At 45.6% G+C, this 23,468-nt stretch overlaps 1 protein-coding gene across 7 annotated transcripts in view; it reads left to right on the top strand.

Moving 5' to 3' along the window:
• The window catches only part of NIN (ninein), a 388,280-nt gene that overhangs the window by 206,200 nt on the left and 158,612 nt on the right, over positions 1-23,468 (top strand). For all 7 annotated transcript variants that reach the window (XM_085626981.1, XM_085626982.1, XM_085626984.1 and 4 more), the window contains exons 10-15: positions 1,001-1,141; positions 1,496-1,670; positions 1,968-2,078; positions 4,327-4,416; positions 22,310-22,451; positions 23,173-23,294. In XM_085626981.1, the coding sequence (XP_085483107.1) occupies positions 1,001-1,141; positions 1,496-1,670; positions 1,968-2,078; positions 4,327-4,416; positions 22,310-22,451; positions 23,173-23,294 (781 nt within the window). The remainder of the gene's footprint in view (positions 1-1,000; positions 1,142-1,495; positions 1,671-1,967; positions 2,079-4,326; positions 4,417-22,309; positions 22,452-23,172; positions 23,295-23,468) is intronic.

Consider the following 23,468-nt stretch of genomic DNA (forward strand, 5'->3'; position numbering starts at 1 on the left):
GTTTGGACTCAAATAGCCCTTTACAACGTGCTTTTGACTAAAAACCAGGAACTAGCGGAATGTCATTGGGGACCCTCAGCATCTAAGCACGGAGGGTGAATATTGAATAGAGGTTGGACACAGGTGCATCCTGTGATTACCCAGCATGCGAGTGTGCCGAGTGGCAATTGAGATGACAACCGTGGGTTGGTTTCCACAAGTCGGTCAGAAAGAAGTTTGTCTTTTTGCAGGCAGTTTCACTTACTCTCATTTAATGGAGCCAGTCCCAGAGAATTAAATGGTCTAATGCCAGTGCCACTGAAACAGCTAAGGAGATTAGGGCAATGAAAACCAATATCCAAATGCTGTCAGATGTTGTCCGTGATTGAGGACAGGACAGATTGCCTTTGGCCAGAGAACCAGTTTATTTTCTGTTATTGAACTTCATGTCGTTTTGTAGCTGATTCTTCTTCGAAAGGAAGGGATACTATGCTTGAGACGGGCTTGTAATTGCTGCAGTTGTTAACACCAGTAACCTTTTTTGCAGTAATGGAGGTACTGAGGCAGTTAACATTTTATTGAAACTCCTGCAGGATCAAGAGAAAGATTTGTGAGCAGTTGTTAAATTTGAATAAAGAGCAGAGTGAGGTTATTTGCGGTTTTGTCTTCTCTATATGATGATTGGCTGTATGGGTGTGCCTTAAATATATCTGCCATAGTATGTTTTGTCACTTAACTTTTACATAGATCTGCATGCAACCATGATACTTCTTACGAGGAATTAGTTCATGAATATATGCATTTAACTACCTTCAATCTTCATCCAACTAAAATGGACACAAAAGAGATTCAAGTGTAGAGGTTTATTTTTCCATTTTGAAGAACACCACTAGAGTCTGGGGTTAGAGTATAACACGCAGTTAATTAATGGTGGCTCTCTACAGTGCCTTCCCTGCTCCAAAGCCAATTGTTGAACAAAGACGTAACTTAAATTCATTCAGTGTGTATTTTTCCTTTTCAGAGGACGTGCCGACCAGGGTGCCAGAGAAGTTGAAAAGCTGCGGTCTGACTTAGATAAAAATGAGAAACTGAAATCTCTTTTGGCTTCTGAAGTAGATGACCACCATGCAGCAATAGAACAGCAGCACGAGCACAACCTCAGGTAGCAATGCTGCCTTTTACTCGCTTGCTACTAAAATCCAGGCCTTAGAGAGCTATTGAATGATCAGGTAGAAGGTTTACTTGAATAGGTTTCTGGAACTGCATTGCCATTGTTTCATGCAACCAGTCTTGGGGTGCCCTCTCTAGAAGTATGCATGTAGATACAGAAGATTGTCTTGCTTCTCACTGTTGTCTTTCGAAATAATTGTGCATCCATGTAAGCAAAGATAGAACAAACATTGGAGAGGGATGCGGGTACCAAAGAATGTTGAGAATTTAAATAGAATCAGAACATATGTAGCATGCATCTCCGCTGGTCTAAACAGAACTTGAATACTCTTCGTTTAATTTGTAGGAAACTGGAAGAAGATTACAAGGAACGCACTACCGCTCTAAGAAGCGAACTTGGAAGAGAAAGAGATCAGATTTTACAGCATGCGAACAAGCAGCGGTCGGATCTGGAACAGGATGTCGAGAAGCTGAAGAGGGACGAGAACTTTTCAAGGGATCGACTCACCATCTCATTGAAGGTAGTCCTGTTACTAATATAATTTGCACGGTCGTATGCAAGCAAAGGACAATAAAAACTGCTTGGGAGGCCTGGGCTTCCAGCATGGCCTAAGAGTTTCAAACAGAGGAGCATTACAGGTCTCTTTTCGGCTGATTACTATTACACTGTATCAATTTTGCTATCCTTCATAAGTTTGTTTAAAATTTGTTTTTCACATTACATGCAGTATGTATCCATTCAGGTACTTGCTTTCATCTAGAGCTGGGTGTTAAATCCATACATAACATATATGTATTTTTCCTTTTGTTTTGTAAAGGAGAACAGCCGGCTGGAAAAAGAACTATTGGAGACTGCGAAGAAGCTGGTGGAATCTGAAAACCTCAACAACAAATTACAAAGAAATGTTGAAAACATGTTGAAGGAGAAGGTATGTATTCTCTCCAATTTCAGAATACAAATTTGGTCTCCAATGTCTTCTCTTAATTGCCAGAGATCTGTATGCAACACAGATGTGTTGTCTGACATTCAGCGGATCCGTCACAGTTAGTTATTTCTTTGTAACCAAATATTTGAACAGCTGAGTGAGGTTACATAGCACCATTGGCAAAATGAATTAACATCCTACAGCGTTGAGTATGTGCTTAGCATTCTTTAAACATGTTTGCTCTGGAGATGTCCAACTGAGCAAAACATTTGAGAACAAGCAGTTGATGATATGGAATTGTCATTTACTTATGTTCTTGTGAACATGTATTTAGATGATTGTTGGTCACTGGAGATTCTAGCAATGAAATTCACTTGGGGGTCTTCCAAACTGTTACATAATCCTCAAAAGACATTTAACCTCCTTATTCTTCACATTTTTTTTAAATTTGTTAGCTACCATTATTGTAATCCAGAGGTCATCACCCTTACATGTTGTTCAAATGAGCATTAAGCTACACGTAATTTTCCTACAGTGCCATTCAAAAGTACTAATTAAATGATGCATAAATGCAAATTGCTCCAATGCCATCCACAGATCCCGATAGTTGAATGGCTGCAGATCGTAGCAGTACGAGCTATGTACCTTGATGTGATTGATGACAGTCGGCAGGGTTCTGATCACTTGGTAGGTTACGTCATGGTGAATAGCTTGTCCACTAAGCCTGGGCAAAGCACTACGCTACGCTCGCGTAGTTTGCGAAGTTCGTGCTACTTTGCACTACGCGAACTGCACGTAGCACAGTGCGAACACGCGTAGCGTAGTGTTGCATTGTGCAGCGGTCATTTTTTGCTTGCTCGCGGTCCTCAACGTCAAGTTGGCGACCGCGAGCAAGCAAAATGACATCCCGGCGAGACTTTTTCCTTGTTCGCGATCAGCAACATCAAGTTGGCGATCGCGAGCATGGAAAATAAACCTCCCGGCGAGATTCCCAACGCGAGGAGGTCAGGTTTCTCATTGCGAGTGGTCGCGTATGCTCGCGATGAGAAACTACCAGTTCGCGTTGAGAAAGCTGCTGCTCGAGTAAAAATCTACTCAAGCAGCAGAAAACTACAGCTCGCACTGTGCAAGATGCCATTTTCAATGATTGCACAGTGCCGGTTGCTTGTCCGCACTGTGCAATCATTGAAAACGACATCTGGCACAGTGCGAACAAGGTACTACGCAGTTCGCGAAGTGCTACGCGTAGCTCGCGTAGTGCGAACTGCACTTTGCGTAGCTTCGCGAAGTGCTACTTCGCGAACTACGCCCAGGGTTACTCCACGAGGGCTCAACTGATCAGTCACTTTGGTAATATCAGTCAATGTACTGCTGATATGAGCACAAATATAATTACTGTGTTTGATGATCTGGATTGTCATGTGCTTGTAGTCCTGCCTTTTTAGGTCTCGCCTGACCCAGCGCATGCGCTGGTCTGACGAGACTTATTGAGAGGGCTCCAAAAAGTGCTACCAGGCCAGCCTAGAGCCACCGTGCATGTGCGCGGGCGCGCGCGCCACGTTTTACCGCGATTACTTTCACTATCGGCCGCACGGCCGCTTTGATGTGTGATCGTGATCGCGATCACTTTAAATTTCGCGGCCGCACAGCCGCTTTGCATAGCCACTAGGTCTCGCTTTTGGGACCTTATATGTATTTAGTTATGCAACTGTTGCATGGATAAACACTTATAAGGTCCCAAAGGAGAGACCTATTGGCTATGTCAATGCTTGTTGCAATTTGCCTCCTGGCAACCCAAGGGACCATTGAGTTGAATCCGTCTTTTCCTACAGCGATATCATTAAGATTTGGAATGCCGCCTGTCTTCGCCTTCTTAAGATCAACACTGCAAACTGGGGGATTTCTGCACCCCAAATGGTTCTGTAACTTGCTAGCTTGAGATTTTTTTACCCAGTAACTTCATAAATTGACATCTACTCCAATTCATTATACCCCAAAAATGTGGGATCTTTTGATTGTTTTAAATCCCATAGAAATCTCGAAATATTCAGCTTGGTATTGGTGCAGTTAAGTTTTTAAATGGTGGGACTATCTGTAATTTTGTTGCATAAGTTATTGCAAATATATTCTGCACACTACCTGTCTATGTTGTTGATTTTTCTCAGAAGAAGGTATCTTCATCTCAAGTAAAGACTAAATAAAATATATAAAACCTCTCAGCCTTTTTTTTTCTTTCTTTCTTTTGAAAAAGTTTGGTGATCTTGATCCGGCCAGTGCTGAGTTTTTGCTACAGGAGGAGCGATTGGCAAAAATTAAAAAGGAGTACGAACAACAGTGCAGGGTAAGATTATAACATGACATTTTACATTTTGCAAGGGGCACTACAAAGTAACTTGTGACACAGTATCATTAGACCAGCTGGAGCATACATCGATCTTGAGGACTGACTGCATTATTTGAAGAAGTATTTTAATAAAGTAGGGTTTAAGTTGTAAGTGTGGAATGTTCACATTTTGAAAACATTTTAGGGAAACTATGTTTTTAGTAAAGGTGATAAGTTTGGAAGGAGCCTACAGGAATTTGTGTTTCTTATCTGGGTCCCAGCAGCACACAAGTACCACATGTACAATGTGATGGTAGCCATTTTATTTTATTTGTTAGAGCTTTAGGATTTAAGGTCTCCACTACCTAGGCCCCATTTAGAATTTCACTAAATTATTCTTTTGTTGTTAAATGTGTATTGCGTCTCTTTTTTTAATTCCTGCGCACGCCGCACGTACAAAAAGATATCAGCAGGCGACTGGTTTAAGTAGAAAATGTCTTGGTGAAATATCTTCTATGCAAGCCAGTCTCCCACTTGAATCTCACAATAATTTTGTATGCAAGGTGTACATTTGGATGAAAACAATTATGCATATTCCCCATATCCCACATTTTAAGAAGTGTCATGAATTTCACTTAGCGTAAAAATGTGGGAATTTCGCTAGTGTAGTTAAGTTCGCCCAGGCCTGCTCAACAGTTGATTGACTGCATCTCTATGGAGCACAGAGACATTTAACCTCACAAAAGCAAATATCACCTATTAGGAATAATACTCTGTTCGTCAGCAATAAATAAAAAACGACCCCTTATCTAATTTTTACAATTCGGTAAGATATCAAGAATAAACAGTGTCCCAAAGGAATATTGGTTACTTCATTTATTATCAAAATATATTTATATATATATATATCACAAATGTATATTCAATAAATGTCACTAAACAAGTATGGATGAAGTACATACATTATATAAGAGCCCCAAACATGTAGAAAAAGAACCATACAGTCTGTACATGTCTCCACGAATAACATACAGAAAACAACCATATAATGTGAAAAAAACACAAAACAGTGTCACATTGAACTCCAAAGAAAACATAAATTACACACAATATACATAATACATAAACAACGAAAATGCGCCGCCACGCGAAAATGCACCGTCACGTGTTTCAGGGGTACCATGTACTTTAAACCATCCTTCATCATGGCGCGGAGTCAATATTTTCGTTCAGTGGTAAGGAGCCATCTGTCACCACGAATGTTATAACGAGCTCTACACAATGTAAAACACTATATTTTCCAAGGAGGAGCTATTCTATATAGGTGAGACGAAGTATTCAACAGGGAGTCCTTGACTCGAGCGGGGCTGCCTCATCAAAACTAGGATATTGTCTCGATGGCGTCACATAAAGTGCACTGGATACACCTCGTCCAATGCGTCAAGAAGAGGAGTTAAAAGATGTGGAATAAAATTTGGCAGCAATAGCCTCAGGGCATGTCTCATGAGCTGTCGTATATCGTAAAAAAAGTTCTCAGGTGATCACCCACTTCACAAAGAATAAGATCAACTGGCCAGTCCCAAGTGTGGGGAAATGCAGTACTCTTAAGAGATTTCCTTCTTGGACGCTGCCACCTCAGAGCATCAAATATATACAGCAAATGGAAGGAGATCGAGGGGATTCTGCCAAGCATGAATATAACGCCATCTAGGTCGTATGTCCTCTGAGGATACGTTGCTGTAATACTCTGTTCGTGACATGTGTTGCTGTAGATAAACATCCTGTGCATACTGCTAACATCTAGTGTTTGACTCGAACACGTGCAAATTGTTTTTCCTTCGAAGAAGTGTTTTGAGTCACAAGATATAGTGGCCACACCTATTATTGGTAATGCACATGGGTATTGGCTCCATTGCTAGATTGTTTTATCTCCACTGTCTGGTTCAAATGTTTCCCTTTGAGGTCCGGGTTGAGACTGTGCGGTGTTCTTGCTGAGACCATTCATATCCTTTGTAGGAAGCTGGCTCTTTATGTAGTGGACCAAAAAGAGATACATTGTGTAAAGAGTCCAAGCAAACACCAGAGGAATTGCAGAGCCACAAATGGCACCCCATATGCTCTCTTTTGTGGTAGTGTGAGCGAGCAGTTAGACATATCAGAGGGTACTGCTAAGCATTTATAGCACACATAAAGGCAGTTAGTAAAACCACACTCAATAAAGAAATCCGACACCAGTTTATAAAAATAACAGATACTTTTATGTCTTTAGATGCCAAGCTCTGAATCAGATAAGTGTTTTTACTTTTTGAGTTATGAATTTCTACAGTTTTAAAAAAGGACACTTCGTGCAATTTCTGAAGCGGTAATGTTATCCTATGAAGGAAAGACATACACTTTACACTGCATACAGGTACTTCACAGCGACTTACAGGACCAGTGTCTTGGACTTGGGGTAAGTATGGGGCAAGATCCAAGGCAGCACCAACAGGTAGTCTCAGCCAGCACCGGGCGGCCGGTTGCCGTGGTGCTTTGTAGCGTCGGGTGCCCCATGTTATCCTATGAGGAAAACATGTACTGCATTCGGGCACTTCACAGCAACTTACAGGGCCAATCTCCTGGTCTTTAGGTGAGTATGGGGCAAGGTCCAAGACAACACAGGTCACCTCTAGAGGCTCTGGGGCGTCTGGTTGCAGAGGTGTTAGGCATTGGATGTCCCATTCACTTTAATGGAGAACAGTCCAGTTGCAAAGAGGCTGCAAGCTGGTACTGGGAGACCAGTCAGGCTGAACCAACAAGGGGGCTCAGGTCTCACGATGCTTGTGGACTTGGAGACACCATTGGTCCTCTTCTCCTCAGGCCAGGGCGGCTGGGTGCAGAGGTGTTCTTGCGTGTCAGGTTTTCGTCACCAGACAAACTCGCTGTCTAGTGGGCCTGCACAGTCAGAATGCAGGGGATGTCGGTGAGTCCACTGTGGGCAAAACCCAGGTAGGGTCGGGGGACCACGCTGGAAGCTTGGCCCTTTTCAAATCGAACTAGGGGACACTGGTGCAATGGTGCTTTTCAGTGTCGGGTTTGCGGCTGTCCAGAGTCCGCCTAGTTCTTTTGGAGTGCCTGCAAGATGGGGTTCCTCGGTCTTTGTTGCAGACAGGCAGTCCTCCCAGGCTTTTAGAGCCACCGCAGCTGCAGTATGAGACGACTTTGGCGCAAGTTTGGCTGGAATAGCAGACAGGCTGGCAAGGTTGGTTCGAAGTGAGTTGCTTCCCCACAATCCTTGCTTCTCACAGCTTCTCTGTGTCCTTCTTAGGTCAGCAGAAATCTGATTTCCTGCTGCCTGGGGCTTACCTAGATACTAGATTTAGGGACGTTAGAGAAGTGTAGGGTAGTAGCCAAGGGGCTACTTACTCCTGAGGGTCACTTTGTCCCCTATATGATCACTTCCTGTGGGAAGTGGGCATAACTGTCCCAGAGTTCCTAATTTTGCTACCACCAGGGTGGCAGACTTTTTTAAATGTTTCATCTTCATCATATAACCCATCTTAGGAGTGGGACTAGTATGAGGGTGGATACACCTCTCGGACTACTAATTTTCCCACCTGTCTAAGTGCCAAATGGGCCCTGGTCAGGGCGGTTTGCATCCTATCACCTCTGAGGGAAGCCAGATTTGCATTCCAGAGGTGATTGGCTTTTTGAAGCTCCCTTCCTTCGAATGCTAATTTGTAGATCACCCTGTAGCTGGGGGTGTAAGCACCATCTTCCAGAGCAGACTTTGTTCCTGACCTCCTGAGAGCATAGGCCCTCACCCCTGGGGGTCAGAAGCTAGTCTGTGGCAGCAGGCTGGTCCGAACCAGTCAGCCAGCACACTAGTAGTTGGTAGGTTTTCAGGGGGCACCTCTAAGGTGCTCTGTGGGTGCATGTATTAATAACTCCATCACTTTGAATCATCGTGGGTTTATTAAGTATCTAGTAATAGAATTGGACATCACAGGCGCATATCTGCTCATGCAGATATGTTCTCACGTAAAATATATTCCACCCTGCCCTAGGGCTCAAAGGCCTGCTGTAGGGGTGACTTATATATTTGATGCAGTGACATTGGCATGATTCACAGGAGCGCGCCCTGCAATGTTTTCACTTATGGTTTGCACCATGTCACGCAGCCTGCAATGGCAGTCTGTGTGAAATTTGTGTGTGGGTCCCTTAGGGTGGCATATGATATGCTGCAACCATTTGGAACCCTCTTTAGCACTCATGCCCTATGTACCTTAGGTACCATTTACTGGGGACTTACAGGGGTGCTAAAGTCCTTAGCCAAACGTAGCACAATTAGACAGCACCTTGTTCTGGGGAAGGAGCACTGGCACCGAGGTCTGGTCATCAGGCCTCAGTGCAATGTCAAAATCAGCATCTAGTAGCTAAAAAAGGGAGCAAGAAGGGGGGGGGGCAACTGCAACAGAAGCCCAGTTATCTACAGTTTTGTCTTAAGGAAGGTTTTAGTCCTGTCTAGGTAATAGATAAGCGGTCTTATGACAGCCAACGTATGAAGAGCTCTCTTCTACTGACTCTGGATGGGCGAAGAACACTGGGAGTTCTATAGCTTGATTAAGGTGGGAAATAGAGACCACCTTATGAAGGAATTTTGGATTTGTCCTGTGGATTACCTTATCGTGGTAAACTTGGAAAGAAAGGTTTTTCCACAATAAGAACCTGAAACGTACAAATGTGCCTGAGGGCAGTGAAAGCTACCTTCCAGGAAATTAACAGCAAGGTGCAAGTGTGGATGGCCTTTGTGTCATGCCAAAGCCACTGCATCTAATATGTTAGTCACCCCTACAGCAGGCCTTTGAGCCCTAAGGCTGGGTGCATTATATTTGATGTGAGGACCTATCTGCATATGTCTAGTTCTATTACTAGATATTGCAAGTGAGCAGGAATGCCATCTTGAGGTATGTACTGGGCACTGGTCATAACTAGTTACCCAGCTTCATATTGGCTTAACTGAAACAGATGGTGTTTTGGTATTGAACACTTCGTATTTATAAACACACGCTGATTGCAGTGATGGATTTACTCTCTGCGCCTTTGATATGTGATCCAAAGGCTCCCCAGACAGGGGAGATGCCACCCCCTGCCCTGGGCCATCTGGCACAGGGACAGGCTGCAAAATTAGCTATGCAGGAGGCGTGTTGCACTGCCAGGTTGGAAACACCTCTAGGGTGAACATGCCTGAAGTAAACACTAATTTGGAAATTCCACCATCTTGTCTGTCGTGGAATTAGGAATTCTGGGACAGGTTGATGCCCACTCCCAAAAGGAAGTGGTCATCTAGAGGGGCTTAGTGACCCCAGGGGTAAGTAGACCAGTGGCTACTACCCCTCACTCCACTTAGCACTCCTAAATTGAGTATTTAGGGGACCCACGGATACCAGGACTTCAGATTTCTACAGACACAAAACGAGTGGGAAAAAGTCTGCTGAACCGAGAAGCACGACTGACTTTGCGCCAACCCTGCCGGCCTGTCTGCTGCACCTAACCCTTAAGGAGAACCTGACTCGTCTTGCTGCTGTGCAGACTCCAGAAACCCGGAGGGCTGCCAGTGTTTCACAAATTGCCAAAGAAACTCCCTTGGTATAGAGGAGCTATTCCCTGGCATGCACAAGAGACGTAAAACCCGGGTCACCGAACTGATGCGCACCAGGACTTCGGATGCAGCAGCCGCCTGAGGAGAGGTTGAAGTCTCCTACATGTCAGATTCGTCCTCCTTCCAAGTGTGGGGACGCCAGACCCGACTGGAGCCTCACACCACCAATACCTGGGGAAATGGATCCCTTGCAGCAACCAAGACTTGTGTCCAGACCAGACACCAAGGCAGAGGAGAAGAAATTTGCCGGTCGAGGAACTTCAGGGACAGTAAGACCCACATATGAAGTGGCCCAGCTGTCCTGTTTGCCCCTCTGCAGAACAAACCGAGACAAAGTTTCTGACCACTGCCACCCAACACCTCAAAGTACCTCTGCACCTGCGCCCCACAGCCCAAATCTGAGGGAGGTGATGGTGCCAACTGAGTCCCAAGACCCTCAAAGGCAAAGCACCTAACCGGACGCCCAAAGAAACCACAGCAACCGAGCCCCAAAGCCAGATAGAAAGTGAACCGAAGGTTTCCTTAAGTGCCTTTTGGGTGTCTGCAGGGAAGCAGGTCAACTGCTTCACAGGAGTTCTTGGTTCCTCGGTGAAGAGCTGGCAGGTCTCTCAGGCTTTGGAGACACAGCAGCTTGCAGGACATGTTTATTGGTGCAATTGTCGAAGTCAGCAGGCAGGCCGGCAGGGTTGGTACCAAGTCAGTTGCTGGGTCTTCTGTTCTTGCTCTGCGCGAGCCTTCACATCTGTCTTCTTTTAGGTCGGCAGGATCTGATTTTCTGTTGCCTCCTTATTACAGAATTTAGGGGTTTTAGGGGAGCATAGGGCAGTAGCCAATGGGCGACTGACCCTTGGAATCACTATGCCCCCTATATGACCGCTTCCTGTGGGAAGTGGGCATAACCCTGTCCCAGAGTGCTTTAAGTTTGCCATCACAAAGATATCCAACTCTGAAAAGTCGTGTCCACCTTAGGTTAGGCCACCTTAGAGGTGGTACGAGCCTGGGCCAGACTTGCTAATTTTCCCCCCTGTGCTGGTGCCAAGGGGCTTTAAACAAAGGGGGGTTGGCTTCCTCTCCTGTGAGGGGAGCCAGAATCACATTTCAAAGGATGTGGGTTCTTTTGAAGCTCACCTGCCCTGGAAAGCCAATCAGCACGTCATCCTGTCAGAGGGGTTGCGAACACTCTCTTCCTGAGCAGGCTTTGTATCTGACCTGAGTGCAAAGGGTCTCACCCTTGTGGGTCAGAAACTCATCTCTGGCAGAAGTCAGTCAGTCAACACACCAGTCACTGGCAGGTTTTTCAGGGGGCGCCTCGAAGGTGCCCTTTGGGTGCCTGTATTAATAAATCTAGTGTGGGTTTATTATTTGGAAATGTTTGATAATAAACATCCCTATTTTCAGTGAAGCCATCAGATAACTGGGGAAGTAGTTTTCACCAGTGTCCAGCACATGTTTTAAAATGGCTTCCCTGTTCACTTTACACTGGTGGTAATAGAGCGGACCAGCACTGGTGCAAATCTGCTCATGAAGAAATGTCCTCACATGTAATATAAGGCACCCTGTCTTAGAGCTGCAGGTCTGTTGTAGGGGTGACTTACAAATACTTTATTCAGTGTTAGGAGACCTGAGACACACGGATGTGTCTCATGTAATTGTTTCACTTTGTCTGCACCAAAACATGCAGCCTGCAGTGGCAGTCTTGCATGTGATTGGTGAGGGGTCTCTTAGGGTGGCCCAATTTGTGCTGCAGCCCTTAGGGGACCCTCTTTAGTTCCTCAGGCCCCAGGTACCAGGAGTACCATTTATAGGGACTTACAGAGAGTGCTAAAGGTTTTGCTCTTTGAGGGAACAATAATACAGTTTTGGAAAATACCTCTGGCACTGGGGACCTGGTTAAAAGGAGCCCAATGCTCTTCAGTCAAAGTTGCCTCAAATACCTGGCAAAAACGTGAAGGGACTACTCACTTTTTAGCCCCTATGTTGGTTCCCCTGGACTGTTCCTCTAGTCCCTGCTTGCAGCCTCTTTCTAACCAGACTATTCCCCTTTGAAGTGCAAAGGACACCCAATGCTGATACCTCTGCACCCGGATTACCCAAAGCCTCCCGAGGTGACCTGTTGGTGTGGCCTTGAGCATTGCACCATACTCGCCTTAAGTTCCGGAGAACAGTCCTGTAAGTCGCTGTTAAGTGCCAGAATCCAGTACATGTTTTCCCCTCCCCATAGGGTAACATTACCGCTCCAGAAAGTAGGAACTTTTGAAACCTGTAAAAAAAAATCATCTCCGAGTACTTACCCGATTTCGATGATCTTGGCATCTAAATTCATATAAAAGTAAGTTTTATTTTTATAAATTGGTGTCTGATTTCTTTGAGTGTGTGTTAGTGTGTTAAATAAATGCTTAGCATGGCCCTCTGATATGCCTAACTGCTCAACCACACTCTCACAAAAGAGAGCATTTGGGGTGTCTGTAATTCCTTTGGGATTTGCCTGGACTCTTTGCACACTATACTTCTTTTTGGTCTGCTATTTAAAGAGCCAGCATCCTACAGCAACCGCTTTGTTTGTGGTTTTTCTCCAAACCGCACAAAGGCCATGCTTTCTTGAAGGCATATATAGCATGCTGGCTGGACAAATGCAAACAGACCTTTATTATTCTAAAGCCAAAAGACCTTTGCCTATCCCTCCCAGACTCCACTTAATTAATAAACAAGCATTTGCAATGCAATAGGTCTCGCATTTGTGAAAGTTAGAGCTGTTGGCGTTTAAAATGACAATGTTGTTTATTTTTTTTATTTTTTGTTTGCAGTGGAGTAATTTGCATAGTGGTATTGTCATTGGTAATTTTAACGTCAGCATCTCTACCTTTAACAAATGAGAAAGTGTTATAAGCTGAATACATATTATGAACTAAAACAGCCATACTGATTCAAATGCACAAGTGCAAAGTAATACAGGCATTCCTTACAGAGTACATATTGCAATGTAAATAACAGAGCGGGCTATGGCACGGTTGGTGTTATACGGACTACTGAAACTAGGCAAGCACTATCGGGCAACCAACAGTGGTCTATCACATAGTAAATGCAGGGCACAAATTCCCCAGTTCCCAGGAAAGAGGGAGCACTAAACCGGCAAAATTTAATTTTGCTTGGGGCTTTTAAAAAGGAGGCACCAGGCATGTCTGCATGATCTGGAGAGCCTTAAAGGTACATCTGTGACTATACCTTGGTAGAAAGTAGATTTTGTGACAGGCCCCTCCCCCCCCCCCCCCCCCCATTTCCGTCTTGTACTTCCAGACTGCTCCTTAATGTCTCCATCTATCCCACAGTGCCGTTCCAGAAGGCAGGGAAAGAGAGAAGGGGGTGAGGGGTTGTCAGGGGTACTCACAACAGAAGGGGCACTGGCTGACACACCATGTGTGAGGGGGAGACTGTTGGGCCGTTCTGCGTCCTCCGTCCTCCAGGATAGCTGAGGTGAGAGCACACAGTGCCATGGCTTACAATGGCGGGCAAGTAGTTCGGTTGGCGCCCTGCAGGAAAGGCCTGATCTCACAAGGGAGGTCTGGTGACTGGTCAAAGGGCACAGGAAGGCCTAGTCCACTAACTGAAAGTGCTTTCAAGCACAGCCCATGAAAGAAATCATGAAATGAATATCACAAGGGCTTGTATGGTGTGTCAGAGCAAGGTTAGGGCGGCTCACTAACCGAAGTAGCTCGCAAGTGGCACACGTCTACTAAAAAATCACCAATTAATAAATAATCCAAGTGGGATGGCGACATAGGGCGCATGAAAGGATTAGGAGGCCATCCAAAGTTGGCCGGGGTCAAAGGGCATCGAAAAGACTAGCCCAACATTCAAAGAAAGTGGGGGTCGGTTGGTACAGGAAAGACTAACCACCACCTCAGAGGGAAGAGTGCAGGGGAGGCAGGAAGAACTGGGCACTAGCATGTGGAGGTGGGAGTCAGAGGGTGCAGGACAGACTGGCCACAATCATAAGGGGGCTGAGGCCAGGGTGTGCAGGTAGCATTCAGGACTAGCACTCCAGTACAAGGGGGTGAAATCGGAGTGCATCTCATTAAAATAGTGCTGTGTTCAGATGACTGAGGGGCTGCTGTCATCCATTCCAAGGGGACTGGGACCAGAGGACGCAGGAAGTGCCGGCAACTCATACTAGGGGGCTGAGGTCAGAGAACTCTGGTAAGATGACTCTTACACGGGGGGACAGCCCTTCATTACGGAGATGGCGTAGTCCACGGTCACACACAGTTGGGGTCAGAGGGCACAGTAAGGGTGGTCCGCAGGTATGACGTAAAGGACTAGGACCCTTGTATCGCTCACAGCTAGGCCCAGACAGATACAACAGTCCTTTGGGGGAGGCGTCTGGGTGAAGTGCACCGTAACTGTATGCGACAGAGGTCACAGGCCGGGGGTGGGGGGGGCCTGGTTGTTTCGCCTGCCTCCTTCACGCCCCGCTTCAAGGTCACTGGTGGAAACTTGCGAGCCCAAGATCACACTGATACCGGGGCCGTGGAAAGTTCATGTTCTTCATCACATGTTGTTCAGGAAAGAACCACACCCTCAGGTGCAACACCCCATGGCACCTCTGGATACGGGTTACCCACTACTGCCTGACAGTAGTACATTGTTTGTCATGCAGAAGTTAAAGAAAACAAACAGCACGCTGGACGTTCTAACATATAACAAAACATACTTCTTGTTGTCAAAAAGTTGTATGGGACCATCCGGGGTCGCACCTATGACTTGACACACACACTCGCTCACACACGCTCTGCAGCAGGCGCATTAACCCGAGCGATCACCCCAAAACAAAGCGCAATGGGAGTATTCATGGTCAAGGGGAGTATACTCCTTTGGGAAGGGATACTCTCATCGCGGCAGGGCCTGAGCGGTTTAGGCCTCACTCACCTCTGGGGGTTGCAGTAGCCGGGCTCCATAGCCACGGTCAGGAAGCACGCGTTCTCCGCCGAGACCAAGGGTGCAGAAGCAGACAAACACGTTAAATACGGTGAGCCGCCGTTATCAAAGTGAAAGGGTGCATGGTGTACTGCACATAATAACAAGAAGTGGCTTCCTTTGTTGAAGCAGGTGTCCCGCGAGTGCTGTGTGGGGCAGGATGTAAAATAAGCGAAGGCATTGTCAAAGGGAAAGCTCGCATGGTGCGCTGCAAATTAAAACAAGTGTCCGCTATTGTTGAAGTCTGCTTCTTGCAAGTGCCGTGTGGGGCAGAATGTAATGAGCATAAGGCATTGGCAAAGTGAAAGCGCACATGACACACAGCAAATAAAAAAAAAAAAACAAGAGGCAGCCACCATTGTTGAAGCCGGTGCCCCAATTGCTGTGTGGGGCAGGATGTAGAAGAAAGTGAAAGCGCGCCATGCGCGTGCTGTGCTGAAACACTGTGATCAAAAGAGACGCACGCGAGACTCTGGATGACAGAATACCATACCAAAAACAAAAAGTGGAAGCGCGCCATGCGCGCGCACCGTACGCGTGCACATCTCCTGTCTGGACAGGCACGGCAAACAGGAGACAGGGAGGGAACAAACATGCCTCTCTTCCAATTAAAGTGGTACAAAAGGGGGTGGTGATGGACGGAGCATCAGAACCAATCAAACACTCACACCCAGTCAACAGATCTGGGTTTGATCCATCACCGTTCTTTAGCCCACTCTGCCACCCCAGTTCAGACATGGCCATATGCAAATCAGTCTGACCCTGTGCCTCATGGGAACAGTCCAGCCCGAACTGCCAAGCCTTGCCTTCCCTGGACCGGAGACAAGCTTCCTAGGTCCGGTTTCTGGCATTTCAGCCGTCTTCAGCCAGGCTTGCTTGAATCCAGTGGCAAAGTGAGCAAGGGACTCACGTCTGAGTATACCCTGCCAACTTATGGCGAACAAAGTGGTACAAATTAAAAGCACGCATTTTTGACACGTGCCAATTAGAAGCATGGGTGGAGCTTCCACCCCGCTTCCGAGGGAAAACCGACGACAATAGATCTCGCAAGCGAGCAGCGCATACGCTGCGTCGCTAGACGAGACCTAAAAAAGAGTTTCTGTGGGTTTTCTATAGCTGACATCTGCAAAGCAGCTACTTGGTCTGCTCCCCATGCTTTTACTAAATATTGTGTGGACGTATTAGCTCGCCAACAAGCTATGGTTGGCCAGGCTGTCCGGCACACTCTTTTTCCTTCTTCTGCAACGTCCTCTGGCTAGCCACTGCATTAGGGGAGGTCTGCTGTTCTGACTAGTATTTTAGTGTTTATAAAAAGCTATTTTAGTGTTTATAAAAAGCCTTAAACCCAAAGGTGTCAAAGTGCTAGCACTGGTGAGCAGAATACTACAAAGAAAAGAGACCAGAAATGCTACCATCACGGGAGGGAGAAAAGCCAGGTTTTCATATGCCTGCGAAAGGCTAAATGAAAGGTTTAACTGTCAATGTGTGTGTGGGGGGCAGCGTATTCCACAGTTTAATAGCTGCAACTGAGAAAGATGGACCCGCCCACCTGGCCTTCCGAAATGTAGGTACTATCACCTTTCTAAGAGAAGATGACCCCAGCTGTCTCAGGGATGTACCAGTGAAAAGCAGTTCTCAGGGGGCCTCTGCCTCTGATGGTGGAGAGCCGTATGAACCATTCAAAGGGCTTTAAAGGTCACCTGCTTCCTGACTGTCAGCCAGTGAAGGAAACGCATACCCTCCCTGACGGACATACGTTTGGGTACATCCAAAACCAGTCAAGCTGACACATTCCGAAATGACTTGGAGTCTATTCAGTGCTGACTTGTCTCTGCACAGCATGTATATCTACAGCTACATATGTCATGAAAAGTTACTTAACCTGTAAGCATCTGTACGTGGTGCTGTAGATTCACATGCGCTACCCTCCTCCACGGAAGCCTGTCGATGTTGCATATAATTTCTTTTAATCTTTGATCTCCTTTCACATGGTCATCTTTTCTGTATTTCTATGCTCCATCTACATCCTCCCTGTGAGTGCGGAAAAAGCAATCTAACAATGGAGCCAATGTCCATGCGCATTACCAGTAATAGGTTGAGTCACTATACCTCGTGACTCAAGATTTCGTTGAAGAAAACAACTTGCACACGTCTGAGCCCAACACTAGATGGAAGGAGCATGCACAGCATGTGAATCTACAACACTGCATGCCCTTGGGTATGGAATATTTTCCTTTCTCGCATTTTGTAAATAGCAATCCACACCTAAAAATGTATAAACTGTTATTAAATGCCAGAAATTTGTTTCCTTGAGGAGGTTTGCAATGATAGTTGTACTTCACAAGGCTTGAGTAGTTTTCGAGTCTGAACGTTGAAAATGTTCTATATTGGATGGTATGAACCAAAGATACAATGACATCTTGAAGTTAAATAAGGAGAAATATTTTTGTATTGTGCACATATAGAATCCAATCTCTTAAAATAATCTGTCCTTCCCCAGTCATGGCAGCATGGTTTTAGCTTTTAATCGGTATTCCTTGTTTGGGGGTGCAACTCAGTTTGTCTTGTCTCTGATCACTTTGTCCCTTCCATCAAATAAGTCCTGAAGTACATTGTCACTTGTGCCTTGTTTGTCCAACCTTCCGCATTTTGTATCCATCGCTCAATTAAAGGTGTTTTATTTGTTTTCCCATTCACGGCTGTTGTTCACTGGGTTAAGCATGGGGAAAACTAAGTGCAATTTGAATTATACACATTTTGAGGTGAATGTAGTTCCATCATGTCTGTTGCGGTTCGAATCGTAAGTGGTTTGACTTCTAAACTTACCTTTCCAAGTTTGCATGTTGTAGGAGAGTAGGGTCTGCTATCCTATGGTCACCCCAAATTTTTGCTTTTTGCTTCACTGGTTTTTGACATATTAGGGCTGTGGGCCTGCTAATCAGACCCCCAGCCTGCTGTTCTCTCTACTAAATTTACACTATGCACCCTAGGTGCATAACCAATTGGAAGTGGATCACCCTGTGAGCCCCTGTACCAGTGTACACTAGGTACCCAGGGCATTGGTGTATCTAAGGCCTGCCAGGGGCTGAAGCATGTATTATGCCACCCCAGGCTTGGCCTAACACATTTGACACAACTGGCTGATCACTCAGCTGGGGTAAGTTGGTGTAACCACCTCTTACTTAGGTGTAGTATACCTATACCTAACCTTAAATGGGACCCATGTTAACCTATAAGTCACTCCTATGGCAGGCCTTGACAATCCTGAAGGCAGAGTGCTTGGTTCCATGTGAGATGGTGCTCTGGCATGAGCTGAGCCTGTCTGCAGTGGTCGGAACAACTTCCTTCTACTGTTTCCAGATATCGTCATACCATATACTCTTAAGTGCATTATGAACCTCGCGGTTAAATGCTATCTTTGGTTTGGCTTTATCAAAACATGTCGAGTAAGGTGTCATACGAATAGGAATACTAACCCCTCGCCAATTCTGGCGACGGGGTTAGCATTCCACCCTTCTAGAGGGACACGACATGTACAGTACCTGAAACCCGGGTAAAATCAGACTTAGCCTCAGCTCCACAAAATGGATGCTGCCACCACAGACACAAGTCTGCCCTCCTGCTGCTGGGAGTCCTTCCAGCTTGGGAGACGTGGACAAAGGGTTTCCTGCCAGGGGAGGTGCGAGCACCACCCCAGACAGGATTTTGTGTATTGGTCAGGTAGGGCTTGAAAGAAACCAGACATGCCTGAGGCTCACAAGGAGCCTCGGTGCATATGCCAGTTCAATCCGGTCCTGGGGCACACCAGCCCCGGACCTGGGGCGAGCTGGACAAAGGATTGGGGGTGTAACCACCCCCCTTCCTGGTCCCACCCTTAGGGAGGGACCTAGCAGGTAGTCCGGCCCCTAGAATCCGCTTAAAGGTAGGAGCTGTGTCCTAAGACTTCAGACATCCTGGAATCAACTTACTACAAAGAAAAAGACTGGAACTTCGACGCTCTGCTGCACAGAGGACTGAAGGAAATCTCCCCTATGGTCAGGGAGTGACCATCTTGCTAACGCAAGCACCAACCAGCTATTGAACGTCTGCTTTGCCGCCGCCTCCTGCCGGAGCCCGAGCCCAGAGCCCGACAAGACCTGGACCTCCAGACCTCTCACAGCCCGATCCACAGTCCCTGCAAAGAAGGAACCCGTGGAGGCACCGAGACATGTGGAGCCAGTCATCTTGGAAGACCGACGACAAGCTTCAAGCGCAACAACAGAGGCTCCCTCCAAGTTGTGCTTTGGGTCCTGAGAAGCCCAACCATCGAGCAGCATCTGCACCAAAGGTGAGCCCTCCAACATCTCCACGATCTGCGTGGGGCCCCTCTGCACTTTGCATCTCGACGCGCCTGCCCGGTCCCTGGCCCGTTGGCTAGTGGCCATTTTGGCAACGAAACTTGAAACTAACGACGCTGGTCTGGTTGCTCCAGACTGGCCCTAGCTGCTCTCCAAAAGAGCAGCCCCTCTGACCTTGCTGGTCAAAACAATCAGCTTTCCTCTCTTTCCACGACTCCTGCCTTTGCCAAGGCTTGTTTGCTTCTTTTGAGTCGCCGACAGCGAGAGCCTGCGTGGGACAGCTCGTGAACCGACTCCTGGACGTCGTCGACCTTCAGGGACCACGTGGCTGCGGAGACAAGCTACCCTTCACCTGTTTGCACCCGACATCGCCTGGTACCTACCTGGTGCCACGCCGGCCACTGGCTAGTGACTGTGAACACTGTCCCCTCTGCTTTCAGGTCTTCTACAACTCCGATCCACCCTTGGATCCACCGCATCTCTTCTGGACCGACCGCCTGCAGCATCTTTGTCAACAGGCTCCATTGAATCGATAGAAGAAACCCGACGCACTTCGAGACCTATGCACCCGCTTCCTGTGGGTGAGGTAAAGCTGGCACTCCGGTGCCCAAGTGTAGAGAATCATCTAGTGTCTGTGTTTTGAATCTTAAGATCGTAGTCCATCCAGAAGACCCTTCTAGCAGTAACTTTGTAACTTTTACGCACCCATTGAAAACCTATGGGAGCCCGCGTGTAACTTTCCTCACTGCACACGCGACCCGTGGACCTCCTGGTCACTAACTGAAGTTAGCTCCTTGTAGGCCCAGCGATTCTAGAGGCCCTAGGCCTTTTCACTTTCCTGTTCGTGGTACTTATACCACTATTTTAGTACATGGTTTGAGTGGCCACCAGGGCCCATCCATATAAAGTGCAACTTCTGTATATTATCACATTGTCTTGTTTAACGATTTGTGCTCCTGTGCTCATAAAGAGTCTAGGGGATACTTTGAGAAATAAATACATATATATTTTCAATATATATCTGTGTGGTGTCCTTTCATTGGTATAAAGGGGGGTTGCATTTGGTAAAACAGCCTGCTTAACACGCTCTAACGAGTTTAGCCTCAAAGACTGCTTAGCCTACGCTACCACTAGGGCAGCTAGTCCGAAAAGGTTGACTTACAACCACACCATAAGGGTTGCTTGGCATGGTACAATATGGTCACTTTAACTAGTGAACATCATATACCAGGCCAACTTCTCACACATGTTGTTAGAAAAACAAAACTCTTTTTTTCATAAGTGCTGTTTTGTGAAGGCAGAGTTGGGAGCTGAATTGGCTCAAACAACAACTTTTTTTAAACCAGCAGTCCCTGGGAAGGCAGATGTGTGAGCTGACCAGCTCAAACCCCTCCTCAAACTTGGGAGGGTACTTTATCTAAGAAATTCGTTTGCAGGATCTGACTATTTTGTCATTTTTCATTGAGAGATATTTTAGGTTCAAGGAGCAGATTGAAAAAACGTTTCACCCAAGGGTTATTTGTACAATTGTCAGGAATGAGAAATTGAAGGTCGTCTTTACTCAGGGCAGCATGCCCACTAAGATATACCTTCATGCAATGACTTCCTCGTTTTCCAATCATTTTTCCCAGTAGTTCAGTTATTGGAGCCCAAAATCCATGGGGATAAAGGGATAACGTGTGGCTCTTCAGCGAGGCTACATATAATACTGTTGTGGAATTTTAGCATTAGTTTTATGAAGTGTCTTCGGCATCAAATATGATTGATGCTAAAGCAAATTAAACTGCAATAGCTTGAAGAGAGCAGTGTGTGACATTTTAACACACAAACCACTCCAGCACCTTGAGACGCTTTTGGGTGATTTGCAGCGCTTTATTATTCCTTGATTGATTGACAAACATGCCTGGTTCCATTTGGCATTTGTGAGTTCACTAGATAGTAGTATTCCCTTGGCTCACTCACTCGTAGTTTCACGTCTGGCTGGTCATTCGAGGCTAAAGTACATTAATTTGATCAACTTGCTTTTAAGTTCATTAGAAATAACCGGTCTGTCAGGGACGGATGCCAGAGTCATATGTTTCCTGCGTGTCCTGCTGTTGATAGATAACTGGCCACTTAGCAGGAATCAATCCTCTGTTATACCACAGTGCTCTTTAATTTGTGCAAATATTATGAACCAATCCTCCATCTACTGGTCCTTTGTAGACTTGAATCTCTCTTCTCTCCAGCTAATCATATCTGTAAATTAACCATCTTGTCAGCGATATTATGACAAGAATAAGACGTTTACATTAGAGACCATGTCAAGCTTCATTTTGAGCACATTACTTTCCGTGTGTATGTGTACACGCACATTTATATCATCTTTCCGGGTTGCTTAGGAGACTGCATTGTCACGCTTTTAAAGAAAATTGAGGTAAAGCATTACAACAACCCCTAAAACGTATGCAAATGCAAGTTATTAATACATAACGGAATCTGGTGGCTCATTAGATTAACACATTCCCTCCAGGAATTTGCATTTGACCTTGTGATCACAGGTTTAGTTAGTCTTGGGAGGTCCACTCAACCGGTCACCCTTCCAAGGGTAGTAAAATGAGTACTATTGAGTCAGGTAGCAATAAACATCTGTTATTCAGCGGCAAACTGCCCCAAAGGGTGAACATGTGTTTTATAAACACAAATTTTATGAATGAGTCCAGAGTTACTGTTCCAAAGCAGCTTTTACTACCTCTCCCGACCACCCTCCCTCAGTCCCAAACACTAATCCCTTACTATGCATTTGGATTAGTAAATGTTATACAGGTACCTTGGCTGGCGAATTTCAAATCTTTTAGGGATTTAGTACGTTAATGTCTCAGCACCATTTCATTGTAGGGGATATTGTTATGAACTCTTCTATAGAAATTTCCTCCTGGTCTATTATTAAATCATTGACAAACGTTGTGCTCGGGTTATATTCCAGGAATTGCAGGACCGAATTGATGAACTGCAGTCTGAGCTAGAATATTACCGTGTTCAAGGTGTTCGGGCCTTTCGACCAGGTTTGAAAAGCTCCCTGTCCGAGGAGATCGACAGTAAAACTGGTGGGGTTGAGTCTGACCAAGGTAAGGGAAACCGTCCTTTTGTTTCTTAATCTGCTAATATTCTGGGCATGTACAACATGAATATATAGATTCCAAATTTGCACATTTACCCTCTTGTGCTTGTATATACATTGTATTGGCATTTATATAACGCTTTCCGTACCCCTTGCAAGGTCTGTATCACTTTCTCAATCGTTGAATGAACACCTCACTTCTCCTTATTACATATATTTTATGTAGCACATTATAGCCCTGATGAGATCATGAAGCACACTGATTGTTATCAACATTCTGGGTGCTCTTCTGGTGTGCGATCGGAAGTGTTGGGTATAGGTTTAACAAATGGGGGAAACAATGATGTTGAATGTTCATATTTACAGTGGAGAGTTGTGGGGTATTACAGATGAGTGATAAACAATTATTTGAAACTTCATTCCTTTTAAGCATCCATTTTTGGGATAAAATGATTGCTGATTGGTGCATCATTTGCTGTTGGAAACATGTGGTGTACAATAACTACTAAGTGACTGAGGCATATCTACTGCGAAACATGAAATGCACATTGGCGTCTTGCCCCCCCAGGGCCCCATTTCAGCGCGAGCAACAATGCCTGCCACTTTTTGATGAAGAGTTTTTGTCATAGAAAGTTTTCCTTATATAAAATATACCAAAGGATAAGTGTAGGAGGCTACACTTTGCATTGTGGTTTGATATCTTTTTACTTAAGGTCTTTTATTTTTAGGGCTTGGCTCAGAGGATTGTCATCCACTGAACATGAGCATTGAAGCGGAGTTAGCCATTGAACAAATTAAAGATGAACACCACAAAGAAATGGATCAACTGAAGCTTGAGCTAGAAGACATGGTGAGGATTTGTATTCATTTGGCAAAATACAATTTGGCCTGATGGGTTCCGTGAGCTTTTTGGGGACCACCAAATGTGTTCTAGGAGGTTTTTTGGGGGGCCATTAGTGAGTTATTAATCCTGATTTATGAATCTCGGAACAAATAACCTTGGCGTCCTATTTTTATTAGTTTA

This window comes from Triturus cristatus, chromosome 9 (assembly GCF_964204655.1).
Source record: "Triturus cristatus chromosome 9, aTriCri1.1, whole genome shotgun sequence".
NCBI classification, from domain to species: Eukaryota; Metazoa; Chordata; class Amphibia; order Caudata; family Salamandridae; genus Triturus; species Triturus cristatus.